Source organism: Electrophorus electricus, chromosome 13, assembly GCF_041902795.1.
Source record: "Electrophorus electricus isolate QZ-2024a chromosome 13, ASM4190279v1, whole genome shotgun sequence".
Taxonomy (NCBI): Eukaryota; Metazoa; Chordata; class Actinopteri; order Gymnotiformes; family Gymnotidae; genus Electrophorus; species Electrophorus electricus.
Window position 1 is genome coordinate 5,372,501 of NC_137509.1, and position 20,906 is coordinate 5,393,406.

General features: G+C 45.1%; 1 protein-coding gene across 4 annotated transcripts in view; it reads right to left on the reverse strand.

Annotated features, from left to right (window-relative positions):
- tns3 (tensin 3) overlaps positions 1–20,906 on the reverse strand; it is a 41,306-nt gene that overhangs the window by 5,550 nt on the left and 14,850 nt on the right. The window contains exons 8-19 of one of the 4 annotated variants that reach the window (XM_081694599.1): positions 20,289–20,349; positions 19,955–20,030; positions 19,227–19,353; positions 18,289–18,354; positions 16,598–16,699; positions 10,088–11,146; positions 4,923–5,056; positions 4,544–4,670; positions 4,004–4,087; positions 1,297–1,408; positions 594–1,093; positions 59–145 (exon numbers count right to left, since the gene is read on the reverse strand). In XM_081694599.1, coding sequence (XP_081550725.1) covers positions 59–145; positions 594–1,093; positions 1,297–1,408; positions 4,004–4,087; positions 4,544–4,670; positions 4,923–5,056; positions 10,088–11,146; positions 16,598–16,699; positions 18,289–18,354; positions 19,227–19,353; positions 19,955–20,030; positions 20,289–20,349 — 2,535 coding nt within the window. Of the gene's footprint in view, positions 1–58; positions 146–593; positions 1,094–1,296; positions 1,409–4,003; positions 4,088–4,543; positions 4,674–4,922; positions 5,057–10,087; positions 11,147–16,597; positions 16,700–18,288; positions 18,355–19,226; positions 19,354–19,954; positions 20,031–20,288; positions 20,350–20,906 lie in introns of all 4 variants that reach the window. The other 3 variants (XM_081694600.1, XM_027019056.3, XM_081694601.1) reach the window with 3 other exon arrangements.

Sequence of the window (20,906 nt, forward strand, 5' to 3'; positions counted from 1 at the left end):
TTTACTAAGAATGAAATAATTAATCAACAGCCAACTGCCTTGAGCTTTTGATATTCACCTTGATCTCTTGCTATGTCGGGCTTGTACCAGTATTTTGAAGTATCTTGGACAAACTTTACTGTTACCTGCTTACTCGCCAGTCCATCTTAACAAAAACAAAGGAGAAGCAAAAGAAGTTAATATGTTATACAGTGCAAACATGAAAAGGCATCGAGATTGCTCTGTATCTGTAGAAGTATAACCTAAACAGTCCATTAACATATATGTATATATCTGTTTACCATTTCATTAATAAATAGTAATAATAAAATAATGACCAATATAATGACAGCCAATAGGCACTTATCCTTTTAAGAATATGGGACTGCTTGTTTGCCCTAGGACTTTTGTTATTAATTTAATAAGCAGCACTTATTTTACTATTCCGTTACAGAAGGGATCCACATTCCAAGACCTGGGAACTACGTTCACACTTTATTCACCAGCAAGCCCTTTGTAAGATGGGTTGTGTGTGTTATCACAGTGAAAGCACAGAGAAACGGTGGTGCTGGTGCATTGTGGGTATAAAAAAACCAAACCGCTGTAGAGTTCACCTGGTAGCAGGGAGGGTGGGCTGACCGCAGCGACCCTGCCCTGCAGCACAGGCAGCACGCTGGGGAACGGGATGCTCAGCGAGCTGCCACTGTGAGGGCTGGAGAAGCCACTGGGTGCAGGGGAGGCGGAGCCTATGGAATGATCACAGTCAGAGGCTCGCCTCTTCTCTGGCAGCGGGGGCTGCTGCAGCTGGAAGATCGGGACGTCCGGCTCCAGCAGGAGCCCTGGGAGCCCTGGGGGCCCGGGTGGCCGGCAGAAACCTTCCGGCTCGTCAAAGTCCTGTGGGGGGCTGTGGCTGAATCCATACCGCACCACCCTGGTCCCCTGGTCACCCCGGGGGGAGCCATGAGCACCGGGAGCTGGGGCCGGGTGGCTGTGGGTGTGTGTGTGGTTGGATGGAGGAGACCTCTGGCTGAAGTCCACAGCTCCAGAATGCTGGGCTTTGACGAAGGAGTGGCGAGGCAACAGCGCCCCCTCTGGGCAGGAAGACTGGGCGGGGCTAGAGAGAGGAGCAGGTTTGTAACCTACACTGATGTCCTACACCAAACAAACACGCTTAACTATTTTTACAAGTTTATATATTTGCTATCCCATGTAAAACATTCTTATGGAGCCTAATGATGTTGTTTAAACAACTTTAAACAATCTTTTAACAATCTTTAAACCAGCCACTAGCCGAAGGAGGACCACAGGTCCGTTTACCTGTTGGCGAGGCTCATGAATCCTGCTGTGGTGTTGGAGTGAGTGAAGATTCTCTGGGAAGTCTTTGCCGTGATCTCATCATGACCCATAATGTCTGCATAAGCTCTCATTTCTGAAATCAAAACCACCACACATGAACTCCGCGCTGAAGAAGAATGATTCCAATCCAAAAACAAATACACACACACACACAGACACACACACACAATTCCTATAATGTATCCATCCATATACATAAACTACATCATTCTTTATCCTATTATTCAATAATTCCACTTGGCTGGCACAAGAGTTTTGGCTTTGAACTGTTATTCCTCTTTATAAAACCATGTCCTTGCATTAATGGTGTCCTACCACAGACCTCAGTCCACCTAAAGAACGCAACCATGTCATTACCCACCTTACATTGCACATTACTACCATATCTGCAATACTGCATGTCAGGGGTATCAGAGGAGCAGCTATGTTCTGGCGTCCAGATTACATTTATGTAGACGGGCTGATCTCAGATCAGTACTCTTGCTTTGAGACACCTGGTAAGTACATGCCCAGTTACAGAACACCACGTGGTACCAGCCATGCCCAGATAGCCACTAGCTGAGCAGACAGAGATGAAGTTGTTGCCGTCACCCACGTGCCTTTGTAATCCAGCCATAAGCCATGTAAAAGGATTTAATTTGTCTCCTGTTCCACCCTCCTTTTCCATTCAAAGGGTATGTTAAGTTGGTTGCTATGGTAACATCTGAATAGGCCTGCTGCACTTGCACACTAGGCCTGAAAGCAGTCGCCCTGACAGCAGGGCTCCATGGAAATAGAACGCAAGGTCACGGCCAAGTTTGGACAGATGAGAAGGTCGCCTCCAGTGAAAGATTGTGTTGTTGTCCATCGAGCTCTTATACTGCAGGTCACTTCTTAAAATACAGTGGGACTTAAAAACAAGGTAGAGCTTTTAAAAAAGACTGAGTAACAGTGTCTGAGCTGCAAGTCTGATCTACAGTAGTGCAGTGTGAGTTGGTTCCATTCCGTGGTGAGTTGCATTCTCACACTTGCCACTAGGCAGCGCCATACAAAGCATATGCTAACAGATGTCACTGCTAGATCCCTGGGTAAGGATGAAAGAGGAATACTGGGTGGATTTAGAGGGAATGTTTCTAACACTGGAGAGCACAACCCCTCCACCAACTGACACACATGGTCCACACCTTCCTGATTAGCTGGAGGCGGCGTGTTGGAATGAGTGGGGTGTGCTTAATTGAGTATGGGGCATGCAAAATTGACCTTGGAGCATGTTGGATTGACCTTGGGGCATGCTGGATGGTGCTTAGTGCGTGCTGGATTGAGTATGGGGTGTGCTAATTGAGTTTGGGCAATGCTGGATTGAGTTTGCAGCTTGCTGGTCTGATTACGGGGCATGCTGGACTGGGTCAGGGCCTTTGGGGACTTTAGTGCCTATAGAACAGCACTGGAGAGAGACACGTCAGCCCTTTCTCTCAGCCGACCCAACACAGCCCAGCCCAGCCCAGCCCAGCCCAGCCCAGCCCAGCCCAGACCAATCCAGCCCAGTCCAACCCAGCCCAGACCAGACCAGACCAGACCAGTCTAGCCCAGCCCAGCCCAGCCCAGCCCAGCCCAGCCCAGCCCAGCCCAGCCCAGCCCAGACCAGACCAGTCTAGCCCAGCCCAGCCCAGCCCAGCCCAGCCCAGCCCAGCCCAGACCAGTCTAACCCAGCCCAGCCCAGCCCAGCCCAGCCCAGCCCAGCCCAGACCAGACCAGACCAGTCTGGCCCAGCCCAGCCCAGCACCGCCCAACCCAGCCCAGCCCAGCCCAGCCCAGCCCAACCCAAATCCCAGGATTCCATGGAGACATCCATTTGTGTGAGAATGGCTGGCCCTTGGCGCATTGTTCTGTAGGCTGTTTCCTCCCATTCAGGAGTCTTTTGTCAGAGGTCAGAAAGCACATATGTTTAGTTCTATGTGTACAAAGTCTTGACATTTCAGTTCCGCCACTCCTGCACTATCTGCTGCTGTGTGGGAGGAACAGACAGCACAGGCTGTTTTCTTACCCTTAAAGTGGACTTACCCACATTTAAGACTTCATTTAAGAAATCTGAAATATGAAAAAAAGGGCCTATTTGAACAACAGACTAAAAATAGCCTGAATTAGTCATGGTTTTAAATTGTTCACAGCCTTTTATGTGGTACTTATCTGTGTTAGTAACCTTACATAAAACCATTAGTCTTTAAATTCTGTGGTCTTCAGCCCAACATGCTGCAAAATGTCTGAAAACAGAAAAAGCTACTGGCACTTTATTTTTTTTTAAATGTAATTCTTTTATTTAGCAGTGATCTGACTTTTAAGTGGAGTTTACCTCTTTATGCCAGTGGACAGAGCACATATGGGATGTTTAACTAGTGGTTTGTAGTCAGCCATCCACCCAAATAATGATGTCAAAGGACCATAGGTAATTTTATGGCAGAAGCACAACCATAACTCGACCATAAACACCTGTGCTCACATTCATTATATTAGAAGTGATAAATCTCAATTAAATTCAACTGATCTTCCAATTTTCTGTTATGTTAAATAAAGTCAGGGTTTTTCTTAATTTAAATTGCTCTGCTAGAATGTACCATGTTTGTACTAAAACAATGGTTATAGCTATTTAAAGTTCATCAAATGGACTTATGGCTGTTGATATCAGACTTACCGTTCTCTGTCCTATAGACGCCAAACACAGGCATGCTGGGAGATGGAATTTGTGCAAAATGTGGCAGGTCTGGCATGGTCTTCACTGCGAGGAAGAGGGTGAAGAGGAGTAGGTTTGGTATAGCTTCTCAAAGATACTCAGTACTGAAAGAGCTTTTCTAGCAAGTCAAGTGACTACACAGACAAAGGAGTCATGTCTGTCAATCAAGCCTTTTTCAGGCGTTCATTGGCGAATGACACCAAATTAGACAACAAATTAGACTTAACACTGGTGCCATTAGGTAGTAAGGTAGGAAGCAGAAGTTTTGAATGACTTATAGTTTACTGGCCGGGTGAGAAATCAGTTTTGTTTACCTTACCATGCAATGCCAGAACATCTTTAATTGACATGACATGGGAAGTAACCACTTTGATGTCAAACTCAGTCAAAGTTATCTGCCTGAGTTATGTCTGTATGGTGGAATGCCAGGCATGTGCAGTTCTGGGTGTGTGAGGGTGAGGTGGGGGTGTGGCAGAGGGCGTGGATGTGGGTGTGGCTCACCATAAGGAGTGGGTGGGGAGTTGGGGAAGGCTGGTGTGGAAACCGGGTCGATGTCTGGATCTGCTCCAGTGTCCAGCCCAGCACTGGGCTGCCTGTACTCCACACTGTCAGGTCTGTACACAGGAGCCTGCTGCAACACACACACACACACACACACACACACACACACACACACACACACACACACAATAGTTACCTTAAGAACACTCCGTGGAATGTTTGGTACTTCTTATACTCTTATTTTGTAACCCTATACCAGGTGCCTGTATGTGTGGAATTGAAAATCTAACAGCTTCAAAAGAATAAAATTACAAAAATATATGTGTGTGTGTGTGTGTGTGTGTGTGTGTGTGTGTGTGTGTGTGTGTGTGTGTCTTACCTGTGCTGTGGGTATGCTGTGTGGATATCTCACTCTGTTCCCAAACTCCTGCTCCAGTTCCCAGGCTGCGCGTCCACAGGGTGGGGAGTGCTCATGCACCTCTGTGCCCTGTTTATTCTTCTCAGGTTGGACAGCTGATCGGACCGCCAGAGACAAATACACACACACACACACACACACACACACACACACACACACACACACACACACACACACACACACACACAGGAAACTACTATTACAATAGCATTCATGTGCTGTACTGCCTGCTGTTAATGTCAATTCCATTAAGTGCTCTGTAGTATTAGATTACATTACCACTCAGAAGGTTGATTCCATCTCTTTGAAGCTATATTTATAATTACCTATGCATGATATGTACACCACTCCTTAAATGGTATTACAATATCAGGATATTTTATTACACAATACTGTTTCATTATATGTTTTTCTATAAGCAGATCAGACGCTGGAGGCATTTATTGTTGGAGTTTCAATGGAGGCGGGGGGGCAATGGAAGCTGCCACTTAAGGCTACTACTCCGATGAATCCAGGATTTTGGGACAGTTCTCAGTTTACTTACCCATTGCTTCCATGTTTGTTATGCTTTACCTTCTTTACTGTAACAAGCTTTCCTGGAATTCTTTTCAAATGAAGCCCTAAGATGTCATAATACACTTGAATGATGTCATAATACACTTGAAAACTGTTTCCCAGAAGAGTGTGTCCAGCACTGTGGGTGGTAGTGCATGGTTACATAGCGAAGTTCCTGTCCAGTCAGAGCAATATGGAACCTAAAGGCCAACAGTTCCCATGCGTGTAGGAAGTAAAGGTAGTGCACATTCAGCAACAAAAAATTAAACAAAGAAATTTTAAAGAAACAATGAAATTAAATAGCGAGTGACAGATCAATAAGCACGCTTCCTAGCCCAGCACCTAGCAATGGCATGGCACCAAGTTACAAAGGAAAAAGACAGACAGTCACATAACCATCAGCCAGTTCTCCACTCAACACCAAGATGGAGTGTGTTCTTGTCATTCTGATTTCATTTTGAACATGGATGTTAATTCCACCTCACAGGAAAGTGTTACAAACATATCTGCTACTCTTCTGCCTTTTAAAGAGTCTGAAGAAAGAAAAGCACCACCACACTGAAGGCTGAGCAAACAGCGGCTTGTTTGGCCGTCTGGCCGTAGCACGAAGAGTCATCTGACATAGACATGCTAATCTCAGGCTTCCACAAAAGGGTCCTGCTATTTCTGCCTCTGGAATGTTAATATGGGGGAGTGGTGTGAGAGGGAGACAGTCCTCATCTCAAGGCTTAACACTCTGTGTGTGTGTGTGTGTGTGTGTGTGTGTGTGTGTGTGTGTGTGCGTGCGTGCGTGCGTGTGTGTGTGTGTGTGTGTGTGTGTGTGTGTGTGTGTGTGTGTGTGTGTGTGTGTGTGTGTGTTTGGAGAAGACAATTGCTTGCTCATTATCATCTCATAGAAGAAAGTTAATGAGCCTCATGTCTCCTAATGGCCCTTTCTCTTAGCAGACAGCAGCACTTTGGTTTGAGTGTCATTCACTGCAGTGGATCACTTATGAATCATATCCACTATTCACATAATTCATATCCATTATTCACCCGAATCATATCTACCATTCATATGAATCATATTTACCATTCAACTGAATCATATCCGTATTAACCTGGATTACACTGAAACATCACTGATAATGGAACTCTTTGAAAACTTATCCACTGATCTACTCATGAAGCATGACTTATATCATGGTGATTAGTACTGTGTGTTTTATTTGTACTGATGTTTGTGTTAAGACCAAGAAATTCAAGAATGAAGAAATTTGAGAGAGTCAAGGCAGTTAGTCCTCCTGCACCCCCAAGTCCCATTCGGACATACACGGTAGCCCAGAGCATTTCCGGGCATTCCCCACAGAGGCTGTGTGACAACACACATGTCCCAATCACACGCCCCGGACGTTAAAAAGACTTGAAGCTTTCGGCTAACTAGTAGAAAGTCTGAGGAATGTCTGATTGACCCCATGTGTGAATAGAGGAGTCACAGAGAGGGAGCGGGTGTGTTCACAACGGTCCTGTAACGGTCCACGAAAATAAAAAGATACAAACATCCTCAAAATGAAAATGTCTGACTGAGTCATGACCTTCCAGAGTTCTTATGTGAAAACAACTTTAGTCTTGCAACATGCACACGCACACACACGATGACTTTATTAAGCATTTGAAACTTGCTGACATGTTTGGACTGCACATGGGGCCTGTGTTTGTATATCTTTGGGGAGCGGAGCTGTCTGTGGGCAGGTGGAGAATGCTAGGCCTCGGGCCACTTCCGTTTCTTTCCTGGAAATTCCATGGTCTGGATACTCCTTCCCTGTTCTTCTACCAATCAGGCTCCACGGTCTCTACCCTGCCATTACAAGAGCACCGTGACTCACCGCTGCTTAGACTAAATGTGTAAGTCCTAACTCATTCATAGCCAAGAGATCGTCTTAAAGCTTCCCTGAGGCAGACAGTTAAATCTGATTTTTAATTTTTTTTGGTCTGAAGTCTAAGCAGTGATCACAGCCGACCAGACAGTGAACACATCCAGCCTAGCGGTGTGTTTACACCCTTGTTCATCTTAGATCTACGACCTGACTCCATGTGTGAGGAGTCCAGTACATTTGTCTACATGGCGTATTTGTTTCAGACATTTGTATTAAACACATCCCCTCCAGCTAAAACTGTACCATACATAAATACACCTGTGACTGCGTGGTCTTGTGTCACCTACCACTACCACCAACACAGTCTGGTAACTTCCTAAATCATCTCCCTTTTCACTCACACTCGTTGCCCCACATGTCCTCGGTGAAGGCTATAAAGGAGAAAAGGTGTAAGCACGTTTTCACGCTGAAAGCATGACACATGCAGGAGCTCAGATTAATCTTAGTGTCCCAAACTTTACCTGAGCCTTCTTAACTCACTGTGGCATTCTTGTGGGAACCTCCCAGCTGGAACATTCCCCTTCCCAAGTGTCCATGAACATTCCTTACATTTCAAAGCAAAGGCGAGATTTAGGTGCATACCTGTGTCCTATGAGGGAGAGCCACAATGCCCCTGTCCCTCTGCAGCTGTATAAACAGGCAGCAGGCCTATTCAGAGCAACCATTTTGTAAACATGCCAGGATGATACTAGCCGATAATCGAATGACTAGCATAGTATGCTAAAACAAAAGAAATGTTTTGCTTTTGATCGATATCACACATTCCCTCTTCAAAAGCTAGAATGAGTTCTTTTCTCCCTCCCTGTTCGTCTTTTCTCTCTCTCTCTCTCTCTCTCTCTCTCTCTCTCTCTCTCTCTCTCTCTCTCTCTCTCTCGGTCTACATTTGAACCTATTGCTTGCCACTTCAAAAGTGTTCCTGAGACCCCTGCCTTCAAAACTCTCTGTTACACCCGCAAGGGATTAAATAATACCTGTATTTGATCCAAGCATATGGATTATACTTCTAATGTTTCCACCTTCACATTCAGTGCATATAACTGTCTTTCATCTTTCACCAGAATCACTGTAATTCAGAATGACTGAATTGAATTCTAAATTCATACTGAATTAAGCAGCTTTCCACAAGTATCAACAAAACTCTACAAGGTACAGCAAAATTGAACTGAATTTAATAAATCTATGTCTCAACTGATGTATTTTCATCACTGTAGTCACAAGGATAAGAGTGCTGTCTGGTCTGACTGCGAGGGAATAAAGATTCCCCTTAATAGTTGCTGATAAGACTCCTTCCCACCCTGATCCTAGAGGCAGACAGTTGAGAAAAGGCAAGTCCCAACGCCTAAACCCTGTCAGAAGCCTGCACTGCAGGCAAAAGTGCCGCCTCGCACCGTGTGTGCAGCCAGGTGGAGACCCTGCCCAGCTCAAATGCTGGAATGCCGTTGCGAAGCTAGCAACGCTGTGTGTCAGGCATGGCACAATGGTGTCAAAGCTCATCTGTCAAGGGCAAACCCACAGTGGCAGAGATCTTTCACGCTGTCTCGATTCTGTCCTGTCTTGCTTTTTCGGCTGGGTCTCACATTTTTGCATGATATCAAAGCCGTGTTGGGAAAGGCTATGACAGGCAGGCGGGGTTTTTTTCCAAAGAAAGAAACAACAGAAGTTTTTCAAAGTCAGTGACAAACTCTCTAATGTGCAATATGGACATCGTACCACTCTGTAGTTGCAAAGAGAGTTTGTCCTGGAGTGATGACGCACTCAGTGTGATTTGAAATCCACCTTGTCCATTTTTCAGTGTCTCTTTTTGTCTTCACTTTTTGTTTTCCTATAAAGGTTCACATTTTTATTCAAAGCTGCACCAAACCACAAGTAAACAAGTAATATACCTGTACCCACACAAACAGCATGTACTATCTGTGAAATGTACACTCAACTGCTTCTAGCTATTTCACAGAAAATATCATACTGTGTCTAACTAGTAAATATTCTACAGATCTTCACATTTTTCATGAACCAGTTTTGAAGTTGCTGCCTCTGATGCTTGAGCCCAAGATTCTCATATTTTGTTTTTCAAACATTTTCAACTGCAGCAGTGCCACCACAGGACCCACCACCAAACCCACCACCAAACCCACCACTAGACTCACCAAGAAACAACCCACCAAACCCATTACCAGACCCACCACTAGACTCACCACCAAACCCACCACCAGACCCACCACTAGACTCACCACCAAACCCACCACTAGACTCACCAAGAAACAACCCACCAGACCCACCACCAGACCCACCACTAGACTCACCACCAAACCCACCACCAAACCCACCACTAGACTCACCAAGAAACAACCCACCAGACCCACCACCAAACCCACCACTAGACTCACCACCAAACCCACCACCAGACCCACCACTAGACTCACCAAGAAACAACCCACCAGACCCACCATCAGGAAGAAAGAACTGCATGTTCTACCACAAGTTCTACCATCCACAAGTTCCACAAGTTCTACCATCCAACTATGACTTTCAGAATGTGCTAAGGCATGCAAAACATTTCACTGCTCATTTCAGGTGGATTCATTCAACTAAGAAGCCAAAATGATATCAGATCATTTTCAAAAACCTGCCCCTGCCCAAACCTTTTCTCCAGCTTACCTTGCTGCTGGTTTCTGCTGCTTTCACCGAGCGTGACTGTCAGGACACCGTTGCTACAGGCTGGGGTCACTGATCCTCCGTGTCTCTTAACCGAGTTGCTCCGTGTGGGGATGGGCACGAATGTGGGGTCCAAGTCCAAGATGAGCCGGTTGAGCTGGTCGATGGAGTTGTCGATGTCCACCGTGAGTGAGTTAAACTCTTCATCCCGACTTCTTTCACTCTCCTGGCTCGGTGACACCTCTGGGTTTGGAGCAGCAGTGAGTCTCTCGCTGTTGGTTGTTTTGGGGGTGACCACTTGCTTGTCAGTGAGGTAGCAGCTCCCCTCCCCAACTCCACCCTCCTCAGGCAGGTAGGAGTAATGCGGGGCTGCCACCATCTGCTGCTGCTGCACCCACGTCTGGGTGGAGTAGCCGCCCTGCTGGAACTGTTGCCCCCTGATGGGGGTGCAGCTGGTTTCGGTGGTGGGAAGGGAGGCAGTCCTCTTGACCAGGCCATTCCGGGCCCGCTCGTATTCCTCTGAGGCAGTCGGGGCGTGATGGGGGGCGTCGTCGCCCGCGCCGTCGGAGAGCAGCGAGTTCTGGCTGCTCTGGTGGCATGAGGACGAGAGCGTGCCCAGGCTGTCAGCACTGCGCATATCATGACCCGACATCAACACCTCATCGTCCAGGATGTCCGTCTCGCGCTCTTTGGGTCGGGAGCTGCCATTGAGGTGCGCCTGCGGCAGGCGCCGGAGCGCTCCCTGAGGGGTCGAGGTCTGCTCCATGCCGTCGTCCACCCGGAGCTCATCCAGGCCGAAGCCACTCAGAAGGACGTTCAGCTCGGCCTTCTCCTGTGGGCTGGGTCCTGCCGGCCTGCTGGCTGTGGCAGCAGTGCGCTCCGTCCACAGGGAGGCGCTGGAGAGGCCCGAGTCACTGCTGGCAGACAGGGCGTGGTCACTGTGCTCGGGGCTGGAGGTGACGGAGGTGGTGCGGGTGATCCTGCCCAGGGTGAGGCTGCTGCCCTGGTTTCGCTTAGGGGAGAATTTGTCCAGGGTCGTGACCTGTGACTGCAGGGAAGGAGCTGAGGAAGAGAAGAGACGTAATGCTTCAAAGATCGGCTGGACCACACACACTTGGACACAGACACACAGAGGAAACCCATCAACAATCCATACTTGCCCACTTGCACCTTGGACAAGGGCTACACATTAGCTTGCTTCTTGCTGTTTTAAGGTATGGATACACACATTTGCTCACTGCAGAATAATCAAATCCTGACCAAAGGCACACAATAAAGGCTTCAATGGTAAGAGTCCTATATTAGATATGCCTCCCCAACTCAATCCAAAACTAGTTTTCAACCGAAACTCACCCTGGGATAAACCCATAGCCACATTTAAACCTTCTTTAAACAAGTGTTACCCAAACTAATACCAACATTTGCATTGTACATAACAGCAATCTTACAATAAGCCAAAAGTTTTCTCTTAATTCTGATTCATTCTTGGGAGTTACATTTCCACTTCGAACTTGCTAAATTGTAATTAGATGCATTCAGTTTTAGACAGCCTTTAACTCTGAGTTTTTTTCGCACAGAATTCGGCCACACAACAGACTAAGCGGTTTGCTAATCAAAGACCACAGCACTCGCACATTCAGCCCAAGGTCATGTGATTCACAACCCAGTTCCCACAATTCCCCTGGCCCTCTGCATTATGCCGTAAATCTTTCTCAGACATCAGCAGCCACTGAAAACACCGACCGGGTCAACAGACCAAGAGAACACGGAAGCATTCTCAGAGCTCCTGGGTGCGGCGACAGCAAATCCACGGGCCTCCAAGGAAGCCGGCGGCCACTAAAGGGCCCGTGCTTGTGCCATAGCCGATCAGCATGGGGGAGCGATGCTGTGAGCCTGGCTGTTGCTGGGCAGCGGGACAGCTCAGAACATCAACAGGCCCACCGCAGGGTGGCTCAGGAGCTGTGGGCTCCAAATACCAGACACGCATGATAAAGAGTGCCTTTTCACACTCCCGCTCGTTCACACGCTCGCACATTCAGACACACACACACACACACACACACACACTTCCACCTCTGTGTACTTCCACTTTTCAGAGAAGGCAGAGGTCAAAATGCCATGTTTTTTTCCAAAAGCACTTCCACCGACCCAGTGGTACCGTCTCTCGCTGTCTTTCTCTGTTTTCGGTTCTCTCTCATTTCCCTCCATGCTTCTTCTTTCTCAGCATACCTATCTAAAAGAAAAGAAATCTCTTTCCTTACCTTTCCTTCAGACAGAAACACAGAATCTGATTCATCTAATTCCTCACCAGAATGCAGCATGAAAGACTCAGAACTGGGTTCTTCTAATCCCTCACCAGATTAGGGAATAAAGTCCTGAGCTCTGTCAGTATTTCTGCAGGTTGTACTGGTTGAGCTGCAGAACACAGTGGCCCGCTGTTCTGCTTTGCCAGGAAGGTGAATGAAAGTTTGTGTGTGCATGTGTGTGTGTGTGTATGTGTGCACATGTATGTGTGTGTGTGTGTGTGTGTGTGTGTGTGTGTGTGTGTGTGTGCACGTGTGTTTGCATTCTGCACAAGGACAGGGGTGGGACTGAGAGGTGGCCAAATATGGAGAGAGGAATGTAAACATGGGGGCAGGGCTTAGATGGAGGGGGCGGGGACAAAGCTATAGTTACCCCATACATCATCAGTCTATGAAAAAGGTACAAAGGTAAATGAGAGGGAGAAGGGGGTATTGGAGGAAAAGAAAGAAAGAAAGAAAGAAACAGTGGATGAATTGAAATTCTAAAATGATACAAAAGAGAGAGAAATATTACAATTCAGATAAGAAATTTGACAAATATACAGAAGCAAGAGCAGAACAGATAAGTGACTTTATCCAAAAACAACAACATTCCTTTCTGCAACTAAATACCTCATAGAGCTTGTGGGGCTTTTTAATTACAGCAGCCATGCCTGCTACCTCAGCGCCCTTCATATGAAGCTCAACCCCCATCACTCAAGCATTACCAAATTACACGGCTGCTGCTGCTGTCAACACACGGAACGCTGTTACGGAACCAGATGTGCACCCACCCCAAATTGCTGGGTTCCAGCAATCGTCTCAGCCATTTTTGAACTGATGAATATGGCTAGGAGTGTTCAGCCATAAAAGCTTAACAGAGCGGAACCACTGTAGCTGGTGTCAAAACTCCACTAAAAACATCATTAAAATGAACTAAAAATAAACATACTAAATATAACTCTGTCGACGACCAGGTGGCAAAACCAACCCTTGATACAAGAAGTTCCGGCTGTGTTTAGAACTTTTGTCAATGGATGTGGAGGAGAGATATTGTATGTGTATCTGTGTGTGTGTGTGTGTGTGTGTGTGTGTAAGAGGTTTTCTTAACATTGATAGGCAGCTGAAATTGGTCTGTACAGAAGTGTAATTATAATTCCAATCTCCACCTCCACCCACAGCCACAGAAGAGTGTGCCAGAGACGCCTTTAGAAATCTCTGTTTGCTCTGTTAGGGGGTGGCACAGTCCCAGAGAAACACACATCAGTCCCATGCCCATCCTATGCAAACGAACCAAATGACAATTGTCTTCTTCTGTTACAGTCTTTAGGCCCTCAGTGAGCAAAAGAAGTTAACCTCAGATACGCTTCCCTGAATGGTTTATTCTGTATAGCTAGTCTTTGGAGGTCCACCTGAATGGTAATATATTCATAAATGACAGAAATGACAATGTAAATTGGAGGGTATGAGTGTAGTGAGGTTCCCGGCATATTAATGATGCAGCTTTGAAGAAAGCAAAGAAAGGAAGAGAGGAAGGAATGATACAAAGAGAGAGAGAGAGAGAGAGAGAGAGAGAGAGAGAGTGAGAGAGAAAGAGTGAGAGAAAGAGTGAGAGAGGCAACTGATAGTAGAGAGACGCAGAATTCCTCCAGAGCATTTGGTTGGTGCTCTCCAACATTGTGTTTACATGTGAAAACAAGAGCTTCAAAGTGCGACAGGAATGTTTCATCTTCAAGATCCCCACCAAAAGGCCCCAGTCTGAGTTTATTTTTGAATTTTAATTAAACAACCCCTTTTATCAAAAGGCACCACGCTGCTTTATGAACAAAGTGAAAAGAGCTTCACTTATAGCTCTGTCCATATTGGAACCAGCACCCAGGGTGAGGAGCAGGAGAAGAGAGCTGACTGGGTGTGCTCAGGGTGTGCAAGTCCTGGAACCCTCGTCTGCTTTCAGAGGCCTGGGAATTCCATGGTGAGTTGGTGACATGGGTTTTCAGGACACCCGTGGCCCAAGTCCTGGAACCCTCGTCTGCTTTCAGAGGCCTGGGAATTCCATGGTGAGCTGGTGACATGGGTTTTCAGGACACCCGTGGCCCAAGTCCTGGAACCCTCGTCTGCTCTCAGAGGGCTAGGAATTCCATGGTGAGCTAGTGACATGGGTTTTCAGGACACCCGTGGCCCAAGTCCTGGAACCCTCGTCTGCTTTCAGAGGGCTGGGAAATCCATGGTGAGCTGGTGACATGGGTTTTCAGGACACCCGTGGCCCAAGTCCTGGAATCCTCGTCTGCTTTCAGAGGGCTGGGAATTCCATGGTGAGCTGGTGACATGGGTTTTCAGGACACCCGTGGCCCAAGTCCTGGAATCCTCGTCTGCATTCAGAGGGCTGGGAATTCCATGGTGAGCTGGTGACATGGGTTTTCAGGACACCCATGGCCCAAGGCTCTGGAACACTCACTTGTTTTCAGAGGGGAATTCAGTTGGGAATTCCATGGTGAGCTGGTGAGGTTTGCCATAGTGGCCACTGCAGGAACATCTATACTTGAGTGCAAGGCTCTTTGCCTCTGTGGTGATGATGTGTGTGTGTGTGTGTGTGTGTGTGTGTGTGTGTGCGTGCGTGCGTGTTTGCGCATGTTTGCGCTGGAGAGTAAAGAAACTGGAGTTTCTCTGGAAAGAAGGAACTGTTTTAAACAAAACTCAGCATCTCCAGGGAAGCACGTGATTAGGTCCCACCCTGTGGTACACCATCAAGTTTAACTTCTCCAGGCTGGGGTTGCTGGGAATACCATGCTTCACGCCAGCGAACACAGATCCACAGTCAGTTCCTTTTGCCCTGAACTCTAACAACACTTTTCTTCATAAAACAGTCCTACTGACTCAGGATCAACAGAAGGTAAGTGTCCACAACCCCAGATAAGCATAAGGTGGAAAACTGAAACTGATTAAATTTTTGTCATTAAAATGGTACTTTAACCAAGCATGCTAACTAACAAAGCTAAGAAAGTAGAGCACGAGAACTTAATTAGCATCTATCACTGCCCACAATCCCCAAGGACAAACACATGAATCATGTGGAACAAAAACAAGAGTTATGCAAAAATAAAGTAAAACATTTTTGTTTTCTGTGAAAATATCTCGTCTGCCTTGTTTCCTTAGCAAATATCCCTGAGCTATAAATAAACACACATAAAGAATAGAAGCAGCCACCACCTCCGGTATTTCCTCTCTGAACTCTCCCTGAATATTTCCAGAACATACGGAAAAGTGGAGCTGGTAATTACTTATCCATGTCGCATCTCCCGGTAGCCATTAGCCGTCATCTCTACCTGAACAGCACGATGAATTATTATTGTTACCGGGGAACTTGTCATGTACCAGCACAGACATGTATTTGTTACTAAAACCACAGGGAATACCTTTACATTATAATGTATTTCTGCGTGTGGACACAAAGACGTATAAGAGCCAATTGATGTGTGTGTGTGTGTGTGTGTGTGTGTGCATGTGTGTGTGTGTGTGTGTGTGTGTGTGTGTGTGTGTGTGCATGTGTGTGTGATTATATTTGAGAGATTGAGTGTTTGTTAATGTTATCCAGAGGATTTCCTTCAGAGTAATTCGTTCTAGTGAATGAGGGTCAAAATGTAAGGTCATCAAAAGAATGTAACGTGATATATTATAACGCAACACATAAGGGTCATTAATATGACTCAGTTACTTTCTTCTTTCTATTCTAGCATATCCCCAACATAACACAGTGGCCTGCCATGCCACGCAACCATGCCAACAGCCGTGCCACACAACCATGCCAACAGCCGTGCCACACAACCATGCCAACAGCCGTGCCACGCAACCATGCCAACAGCCGTGCCACACAACCATGCCAACAGCCGTGCCACACAACCATGCCGACAGCAGTGTCGACAGCCATGCCAACAGCCGTGCCACACAACCATGCCAGACTAATTCACACACACAGGTCTGGGCACTCAGATAACCCCATGACAGTGCCTCACTAGGCAGCTAAGTGGCAGTGTGGACACAAGAATATTTTTGCAATGGAAAATCAAAAATTCTTTTTGAAAATGATAATGTTATCCATTATGGTCTTTGCCATTGAAATGAAACACAAGAAGCTTAACGTGAGTTTAAGAAGACCTGGGATGACCAGGTTTGAGGTGTTTATATGAATGTTTGTTTGTTTGTTTGTTTTTCCATCTATGTTTGAAAGGGTTACCTTCACCATTGCAGAGGTCCTGGTAGGAGTCCCATCTGGTCAGGGAGCTTGTGGCACTATAGTCCACAGAGACATCAGCACCGTTCTGCCAGTGCTCTGCACCTAAGAGAAGCAAAGAGAAAGAGAAAGAGAGAGAGAGAGAGAGAGAGAGAGAGAGAGAGAGAGAGAGAGAGAGAGAGAGAGAGAGAGAGAGAGAGAGAGAGATTGAGACAGACAGACAGAGAGAGAGAGAGAGAGAGAGAGAGAGAGAGAGAGAATATGACAATGATAAAGTGCTTGCACGCACACATACAAACATGGCCGGCCAATTTACTACTACCACAAGCCCTAATATTTCTTTTCAGTCTTATATGTTTTCCTCCAGCTTAAATATTAATTAACAGAGTTCTCTATTTACAGTTTTACAGAGTCTACAAATGTAATAGCCTATTTAAGTCCTCTTTAATATTTTGAACCTACGTTTTAGCAACGCAAATGTACCATTATCAAATTGAATTGAACTAAATTGAATTGAATTGACAGAGAAATAGAATTAAGAGCCTATTTTTGTCTTCTAGTGACAATAAGTATGTCCTGGGAGTGACACTAAGCTCAGAGTCATGTGGTAAGGTCAGTTAAACGTGGGGGTACCAAACAACTTTCACACTAGTGAAACTACTTTAAACTATAATAAGACTAGTTAATAATATGACTAGTTTATAACAAGACTAGTTAATAATATGACTAGTTTATAACAAGACTAGTTAATAATATGACTAGTTCATAATATGACAGATTTATAACAACACTAGTTAATAATATGACTAGTTTATAACAAGACTAATTAATAATATGACTAGTTTATAACAAGACTAGTTCATAATATGACAGATTTATAACAACACTAGTTAATAATATGACTAGTTTATAACAAGACTAGTTAATAATAAGATTAGTTTAGAACAAGACTAGATAATAATATGACTAGTTTATAACAAGACTAGTTAATAATATGACTAGTTTATAACAAGACTAGTTAATAATAAGATTAGTTTATAACAAGACTAGTTAATAATACTATTAGTTTATAACAAGACTAGTTAATAATATGACAGGTTTATAACAAGACTAGTTAATAATATGACTAGTTTAATTCCCATTAGTAAGGATTTACAAAGGACATTTTTTCACCCAACAGATGCCTTAATAGATATGTCTGACCTTACACAACTCACCATGCTGTTCTCTGTTACATACACACACACACACACACACACACTCACACTGTCCTGCTGGGATGAAGAGAGCAGAGGTTGTGGAATCTCTCTCAGACACACACACTCTCCCCCCCAGCGGGGAGCCTCTCAGAGGAGAAATGTGGGATGAAGTGTGTGCTGACAGGGCAGCAAAAGAGACACAGCAGGCCATGCTCCAGTTCCCACTGGTGTGTGTGTGTGTGTGTGTGTGTGTGTGTGTGTGTGTGTGTGTGTGTGTGTGTGTGTGTGCACAGCAGGCCATGCTCCAGTTCCCACTGGGGTGTGTGTGTGTGTCTGTCTGTCTGTGCGTCCGTGTGTGCGTGCAGGTGTACATGCAATGGGGAAAGCTGATGGAGAAAGGAGAATGAACAGCAGAACAAGGAAAAGTAAGAAAAGAAAACAGAAAACAGAAAAGTTGCAGTGGGGAGGTGCATGTTAGGGATGTGTGAGGAATACCCTGGATCCGCTCTGGGCCCTCCGAGAACACCAGCTCCACTTTGCCGTAATCCGGAAATCTGGGATCTGAAACCCAAACAGCATAATGCATCTAAATGGTGGACGAGTGCAGTCTGTCACAGACACTGCAGTTGTCTTCTGGGCAGGAAACTGGACCATAATAGTCAAATACAGTCCACTTACACTATCCTTCATAAACACTTAAACCATCTATGACAAGCCAGCCATTCATGTGCAATTATCAGCCTTTTCAATTACCAGCCTGTTCACTTACCAGCTTGTTCAATTAGCAGCCTTTTCAGTTAACTATCAGAGACTGGAGGAAAATGACCAGATTTAGATTTGAGGGACAGTTTGAAGCAACCTGAGCATTACAGCTAGAAAGGTGGAAACAACATGAACAGTTTCTAACCGCTTTGAGAGAAAAGTGATTTAAAAGTGATGTTAGATTAAAGCCTGATCTTCAGTAGAACATGCATAGGCTGTTTTAGCATAAACAAACCTAAGTAGTGCTCTCCTTCAACAGAAAGAAGGTACAATACTCCAGCTCATGTTTGCTTTTGTAGTATCAAAATCTCCCTTTAGGACTGAGCCCAAGATGAGTTTCAGAAAAGTGTTTACACTTTCATTGGTCCCCTTCATCAAAACAGCACCTGCATGAGGACCCAGCCCATTAAAAAGCATTCAGATGAGCTCGTTACATTACAAAACATGAACACTCTACATCTGCCACCTGGATAGGATCTATTGTGAGCTTGATACAAAAAGAAAAATTGTTGTTATTAATAAACTTTAATATTAAATGATGTTTTATAGTAGTATTGTTTTACCAAAATAAATTATATGGTTTTAAAAATCTTTAACATCAGTGGTTTTCAAAACGTTTAATAAATGATTTGTTTGTCTGTCTGTCTGTCTGTTTGTTTGTTTGTGCATACCTTTGTTGGCATGTTCCATGTCCTCTTTCTCAAACATGAGGCTGTAGTTCTGCACAGCGCCCGTGTGGAACTGTAGTCTGAAGATGACCTCTTGCTGAGAGGGACTCCTTTTATGGTAACACTTTACCTGCAGAAAGACCAGGAAGAACACTGAGCTATTGCACATAAATCACTTTTACCATTCACTTACTCCAATGGGGCCCCATGCAATGTTATGAAGGCTATTACTTCTAAACTTTTTGATTAAGTATTACTTATATCTAATGCTTGTCTTTGAACACCATATTTCATAACGAGTCAGGTGTCGCACTCCAATGGAGTAGAGGTACTGTCACAGGGAACTTTCCAGGCAGCAACTTGTTAGGATGTGGAGAAGAAATGTCACTCGGAAATGTTAGCATTGCTGATAATCAACAAACAGTAAGAGGGGTCAGTTAGCACAGAGCAAATGAGGAGAAATCTTCATGTTTATAAACTATATAAACTTTCTGAGCTGGGATATCATGTAAATTAGTGTGCAAACCTTCTTTTTGTTTGACTGGAATGTCAACGGTACATGGGTTGTACCGTTAGCAAATATCTATGGGTTGGCTTCATTGGAAATATTTATTAGTGCTGACACCTAAAAGTACTTAGAGAGCAGAACTGTACACAGTCTTTCACTACCCGTATGTGAGAAGGTTTGTTCATCCATGTTAATCTTTACAGAATTAGGTGAATTATTATACCATTATGTCTCCCTTCAGTAGCTGAGCTGGCTCCAAGACTATGCAGACCCTGTGTCTGTGCCCAGGTCCAATAGTACTGTATACACACACAAAGAAAGGTCAATCAAACACCACCACCAATCAGTAGAGAAGAATACATAGTGTAACCATGGTGATCACTGCATCACGCATCAATGCACGTAAGTGATAGTCATATATTAGTAAGGGAACGTTTTCTCGGTTCCGCAGTGTGCACTGCACTGTGAGAAATGTAGTGCTGAAGCAGATGGCATGCAGTAGCTATGAAGTCCGGGATTGGTCCAGAGAACGAGTTGTACAACATGGAGAGACTTACTACACTCCTGACGAGTACACCACCTGCACTCCCTGGTACACCTTCACGTAGGGGCGACACACTGCAAAAGATGGAGAAAAATTATATACATCCTTCAGGGATATTTTTTGGTTGCAAAACGACTTTGGTCAGCGGCCACAATAAGTATTAGTGGACTTATATCAATATAGAAATGTTACTTGATTTCACAACATATTAGCTGATAGTCTCTTTTTTCATATTTATCTGCTGTGCTTCTCAAATATATTATTATTGTGGAGTTACACAAAACCTCAAGCACAAAAACGACAGGATTAATTGAAAGACTTTCAGTAATTCAGGACTCTGTGGGATTGCGGGAAATCTGACCTGCTGTCTTTTGTGACCGTGAGCACAAACTGTGTCAGGGTCACATGGGAGCTTATCTTTTGACTCAGGGAGAAGTATCAAGTGTGTCGTGTGTGCGTATGTGTGGGCTGGTGGGTGGGTGGGTGTTTTTGCATCTCAGGTTACTGTGGTGAGTCAGACACTGATTTCTAGACCTCACATCCCACAGTGTTTGAGAGGACTGTGTGTGTGTGTGTGTGTGTGTGTGTGTGTATGTGTGAGTGTGTGTGTATGTACGTGAGCCAATTCTCA